Here is a 6,583-nt window from a genome sequence, read left to right as displayed (position 1 = left end):
ATACGTTTATTACGCCCGAGAATTGATACAATAATATAATTAAAAGAAAAAACCAAAACGTACAAAAAGGTTATACATGAAAACTTATCCTATGAGATCGATGGCTCCAACACGAAGCACTTGCGATCTTAGAATTAAAAGCTTACACTACCGCGCTTATCGCTATATGATAATATAAACCTAAGAACTATCTTATATCGTAACGGGTGTTTGGCTATGTATAGAAAATATGGCTTACACACTCTGACTGACACAGTGACACACTCTGACTCTTCTGCGCCCTTGAACCCTCATTTAGCCCTTTCAGTACTATTGCCGCTCATTGCTGGCGGTCATGAAACGCTCCGTGTGTACTACTGCTGCTAATTGGCGGCGGTCATGAAACGTTCTCTGTGTACTACTGTTAGAGGACTGTTTAGTCGTCTATAGGTGTTTACCTATGTACATCATAGAAACTCTAGACCGGCTAACTTTTCCTTTTTATTCCTTACTCATCCTTATCGCCCTATTGCTCACTCGAACGCCAATCTTCCCTGCATCATCCTCTCTTAACCTTCGATCTGTGGACAACCCCCACTTATTTCCTAATTCAGATATAAATATTGCCCATCATCCCAAATGTCGAGTTAGTCTTCCTCTAGTAGTCAGTTGGAATCACGTTGCTAAAAAGATCTGGTACATACTCGGCCGCATTGTTCGCCACTCAAAGTTCGCCTGTAAGTTGTAACGAAAATAAAGATTTACTTGGAATACAACACTACCATCGCCTGTTGGCGGCGTCCACAAACATTTTAGGAACCTTTTTTAAACACGTTAAATACCGCATCAGTCATAAATAACTGTCGTGGTTCGATTGAAAAGTTTAGTGTCAATCATGCTTTCGCGGCTTACGCTGCCGTACAATGCAACCACTCTTGTGGAAAACTTCCTCGTACCGAAAGGGTTAAACCATTCAATTTGTCCTTTTTTCACACTCAGACTTTCCTTCCCAATCTTTCCTCTTTCCCGCAAGCTCGATGGACCAGTACAGCCTACGGGGGATTGTAGTCTTCGAATAGATCTATCTGTTGGCGAGTAGATGGCTATGCTCACCACTGGATTGGAATCTTTACACACATACCGCACTCATAAACTAACTTCCATTCGTCTATCGCACTCGGCTGTCATGCATATCCACTCGATCATCTTGCGCGCGGTCACCTTTCTTCTAACTATGTTGTTCTAACTTTGTTCGTACTAATTTTAATGGCCAATTAAATTAAAGTTGAAAATTCGTTAATATCTTTTATTAACAAAGTCTTTACACATGAAGCTAACGACTGTACTAATAATGAAATGCTTGCCCTACTGTATTGCTAACAATTGCGAAGCATTTATTTTGTTATACTGGTGAATATTTTACTTCCAAGGTAAGGGGTGAAAATATCAAAATTAAGAGAAAAGGGGATATTTTTCAAATGGTCTGCGCAGTTGATCGAAATGAAATTTGGCGATGTTATAGAGGAAAAGGAAGAGGGGGACGGGGGGAGGGGTGCCATGTATAAATTTTAGCTTTCGGAAGCAAATATTTTCCCAGGTATCAATAAAGAAACGTTCGGTATGTTATACATAATGCCATTATGTTTTATACTAAATACTAAAAGGCTCGCGACAGTTTATATTTTTAAATCACTTGTTTATGAGATTTTTGTTGCGTGAACTTAAATGTCAACTTAAATCTATATATACGCACACAAACATCTCATCGTTATCGATTATACTCGCACTTGTGGATAGAAATGAATACCAATATCTTCCACGTTTTCAACAGTTGACAAATTAATATATTTAGGTAATAATGTTTAAATATTTACAACAATTCTCAATAAACTATTTTAATGCTGCTGATTCATTGCGTTGGCAAATCAACCAATAATAACAATTATCAGGTATGGATAACAATGTTTTCACGTATTGCTTTTATTCGAATGTTCTAGATGTGAGTAATGTAGATTATTTTTTATTACTTTTACTATTTTATAAATCAGTTGAATTGCTAATATAATCAGCCTTCAACCTTGAAAAATAGTACAAGCGTGTATTATTCAATAAAAAACTTTCTATGTGCAAATAAAAAGAATTTTGTTGTTATAACTTAAGGGGTTATATTTAAATTGTAATAAGAAATGTGGATTTTCTGCTAATTATATATTTAATTTTACATACAAATAAAAAAATATACTTATTGTTGTTGGATTGAATTGACGGACACGGGTTTTTTAAAGACAGAAACAAACGAACATATATATGTATATTTGACAATATGAGATGATACAAAATTGAAAACAGTATTTATTTCTCTCAACGTACTAGTCCACAACACGGTTAACTCGCGACTGTCGCATGAGACAGGTAATGCCTACAGCCCAACGACACTTCTGTCACGGGACTAGTTTGCAACGGCGAAAAATAAGAATAACTATGCCTCTATACGAGATACTATCCGTAGAGTAGGTATACTGTAAGAGAAGTGACACGTAAACAGAATTTGAGAAGAACTGACTATATTTAGGTTTTGGGATATATACAGTAACTCACGAAAACATTCGGACACTTAGATATGCCTAAATTAATCACTTAGTATCGCAAATACTTATACACAGATCGTATTCGTTATTTATTTTGTGGATAAGATATTTATTTAAGTTGAGAAAACCATGTGTTTTATTTAATAAATTCATATGGATTTACTGTAACAAATTATAAATAAAATAATACCCTATTTTCACGTCAGAAAAATATTCGGACACTTGGCACAAATAACATTATATAACCCTAATTTATTTATATAAACACATTTTCTAATATTTTGTCGCATAGCCTCTTTATTTCAATACGTGTTTCAATCTGTTGGGCATATTAAAAAATGATTTTTTCCAAATAATTCGTACCGATAGTAGCCCACTCTTCCAGCAATTTTTGTTTCAGTTCCTCTTTTGAGTTAATTACCGTCTTTCGTATTCTGCGATCTAACTTATCCATAAATTTTCAATCTGATTGGGATCTGCTGATTGTGGTGGAGGATGAAGAACTTTCGAGCAACAATGAAGCAAGAATTCTTCAACAATGCGTGCTTTATGTTAGGGGTCGTTACCCTGATAAAACTTAAAATTGTTGCGAATTCCCATTTTTTCTGCACTATTTAATAAATTATTTTTTAGTAGGTGTGAGTGACAGTTTTTGTCCATGATGGTGTCAATAAAAACTAAATTGCCAATTCCTCTGGTCGAAATACAGCCCCAAACCATCACGCCACCTCCGCCGTGTCTTACGGTGTCTCTCGTATTTTGATGGTGGAACTCTTTATTCGCCTTCCGCCACACCATTCCTTTTCTCTCTGAATTATGGATGATAATGGAATGCAAGTTCATCCCGAAACAATTCGGAGAACTCTTAAGCAACACGGGTGCAACATATCTGCGATACGATGTGATTAATTTAGGCATACCTTGGTGTCCGAATATTTTTGTGAGTCACAGTATATATTCTTGCTCTCTTATGCTAGGTGGTTTGGAACGTGTTGTATCGTGTAGTTTGGTGGTTTGGTCATCGGATGGTAATTCGTATTAGCTGTCGTCACAGGGTTGCGTCTTGGAATTTGGAACTGTAGTCACCTGCTGATTCATGTTGGAGTTTGGAGTCTTCCTTACCTTTCCTTACTTATCGTGGGCTATCGTCACACTTCTAACGTTTTTTTCTTTCGCCATCGGTTGCTCACTCGTTATAGCTGGGATTTTTGAATTTCTATGGCCCGGAATTGTACATAATTGATTTATTTTAATAAGACGCAATAATTTGTAATACTTCAGACTTTTTGAAGGTAAAATTTGTGGGGATGTTTAGCTTTTAAGTTGGCATGAATGAGAGGTGATGCGTGGTGACGAGTGAATGTGGATGGATGGTAAAACTGAAAAATAAAAGAAGCGCAAAGAACAAGGGAGTGTGTGTCTGACCGTGTGGTGCGTGAATATACCTTTGGCGCGTGAGAATGTGCGATGAATAATAATCTAGAACTGTTGTGAGAATCCTTGTAAAAATTAATATTCTTATTAAATAGTTTAATAAGTGACACCGTCAAGTTTTCATTATCCACCACAAAATTCGCCATTGATTACGATGATATCATGTAGCATATTAGCATAAAATAAGTGTCATTTTAAACTTGATATTCCATAACTATTAAATTTATTTTAAAGTTATTTCAAAGAAGGTTTACTAGTTAGGATTAATAAACGAGTTTTCGAAAGCTATCGTTTATGTTTCTGAAATCGATTCTTTTCATATCACGATAAACTTTGGTAGGTTATTCAAGATCTATTGAAGCTGAAGGTAGGAGATAACACGAATTGCAGCCATGAATACATTTATAAGGCCTTATTCTGTAGGTACTCTGAAAAATGATTAACAAGGACATCACTGTTTAGCGCACGAGCATACTTCAGTATATTTTAGCATATTTTATTATTCAAATTAATATAAAAATGATTTGGTTCTCTATGTTTGTAGATTGTGAAACCTTCGACATCATATATGTCGGTACTTCTCGTAGCCTATTGAGGGATGCAATAAATCTATTAGAATGTAGTTTACTTTGATGGAGAATTATCGACGATATAAGTATACGATTAAATCAACTTAAAAAATTGTTTATCAAATAATTATGCTAATACGAATAGATAATGCTTTCGTTGTACGAGTAAAAATGTTTCGTCGTATATAGCAACAAACATATTTAATAACAGGAAGGAAATTAAAATTTCATACAGAATTATACTATTTGTAATTGTCCACCTGTTTAAAGTGTGGTAGTGGTTGTCATAGAATGTGTGGTTTGAGTGTGAGGAATGTTTGCGTGGAAGGATGTGTGTGTGACGAGTATGACAGATAGTCGCGAAAAACAATCAGTAGGTGATAGACGTTGTGTGTGAAAGAGTCGTCGAGAGATTATATCGCAGTTAAAAGCGAATTTAATTTACGAGATTTAGTAATAATTTATATTATGTTGTTATTGTGTTAAATAAATCTTCTTATTAGTTTATCCATTTACTCGCATAAAGAAGTTATTACTAGAAAGACAATGTATCGGAGAAGGTATTTTTAATAAATTATTCGTTCCAAATAAACGTTACAGTGTAAATGATTAAATTGATAACTGGCGAATATCCTCTTCTCAAGTAGACTCAGTTTCGAATTTTTATTTTCGTCTTCATATCATTATTAACGTACTATCAGCAACCGACAATATTTACATAAACATATTATATATCTGTGAAATATAAAAATTAATAAATAATATTTAATAGATTTTTAATTATACGAAATGCCATTGTTTTAACATTTATTTCTTTTCACTAACAACAATGATATTTCGCCAGAAGTGTTACATTGTAACCAAATCATTAAACACGTTTATCATACCGAAAGCTTCGTTACAGGTCGTAACTGTAACGAATAAGCATTATAATAAGCATTATTATGTACAAAAATACGAATAAGCATTATTTCGAGTGTGATTAATACGCATTCATGAATCATTATTTCCTAGAAAAACACGTACAGCGGTGAAGATAGAGAAGGCATTAGACAGATACTGAAACATTATCATGTTCATTACTGATATACCACATCTCGTTAATTTATTTGTCGAGATTAACAATCAAACGTTCACCTTACCGAGCAATAGTAACGCAAAGAAAGTTCAGGCAATATGCACGGGACAGAGACAACGACTGGTTTCTGGAATGCTAATACAATCAGCAAATCCTTTTGCATTTCCAGTGTCAGATCGTACCATCTTAATTCGTATGCACTCTGTGAAACGTATGTGCTCTAAGAATAATAGAAGATTAACCATACTTAAGAAAATCGAATGAACCAATTTCGTAGAAGCAGTGGAACATGATTTACCATGTCCATCACGTGATTAGCTGGCCATGCGTACACGTAAATTTCCGTGAGTGCAGTTGCAGATAAAATTACGAATTGCAGCTTCACGATTACTGATACATTCTGTTTACAAATAGCATCTTTAATTTTATATACTACATACAAAATTTGATAAGAGTCATTTACCATGAGTATTATTAGACCACATAGAAGCAGGACAAATGTGCTTATTGCTATGGCATAGATTATAATGAATCGAAAATTCTTGATGATCTCTTCCGTGTATCTGGGGAAAAATAACACTCATGAATAAAATGTGTCAGTTAATACAGAGGTTAACGACATGAACAGTTTTTCCAATTCCATTATGCATGATATTGAATGTATTTCAGTGCTTTGCAGACGAATATAGCAATACACCCCTAATTCACTTTTTACGCGATAGATACGTTCCCGAAGAATACGTGTAAAAAAAATTCGTGTAAAAAAATAATTGCATCTTTGGAAAAATGGAAGATTGATACCAGTCCCAAGAAATCAGAAAAAATAATTCTATAAATCATGAGTTTTCATGTTAGGATCTTAAACATGATATTTAATAAAGATTGCACATGTATCATATAAAGTAAATTATCATTTGAAAAGGAAAAAAAAACAT

At 34.2% G+C, this 6,583-nt stretch overlaps 1 protein-coding gene across 1 annotated transcript; it reads right to left on the bottom strand.

Annotated features, from left to right (window-relative positions):
• Positions 1 to 5,563: 5,563 nt before the first annotated feature.
• On the bottom strand, positions 5,564 to 6,227 carry LOC108545757 (uncharacterized; the record flags this gene model as incomplete). The annotated part of the gene is made up of 4 exons (XM_017897535.1): positions 5,564 to 5,629; positions 5,713 to 5,868; positions 5,947 to 6,048; positions 6,112 to 6,227. Coding segments are annotated over 4 exons (440 nt in total), but the record flags the coding sequence as incomplete, so codon positions are not given.
• Positions 6,228 to 6,583: the final 356 nt, after the last annotated feature.

This window comes from Eufriesea mexicana, unplaced genomic scaffold, assembly GCF_001483705.2.
Source record: "Eufriesea mexicana isolate 0111107269 unplaced genomic scaffold, ASM148370v2 scaffold515, whole genome shotgun sequence".
NCBI lineage: Eukaryota > Metazoa > Arthropoda > Insecta > Hymenoptera > Apidae > Eufriesea > Eufriesea mexicana.
The sequence above is the reverse complement of the archived record's forward strand: the minus strand, read 5'-3'. Positions and strand labels throughout refer to the sequence as shown.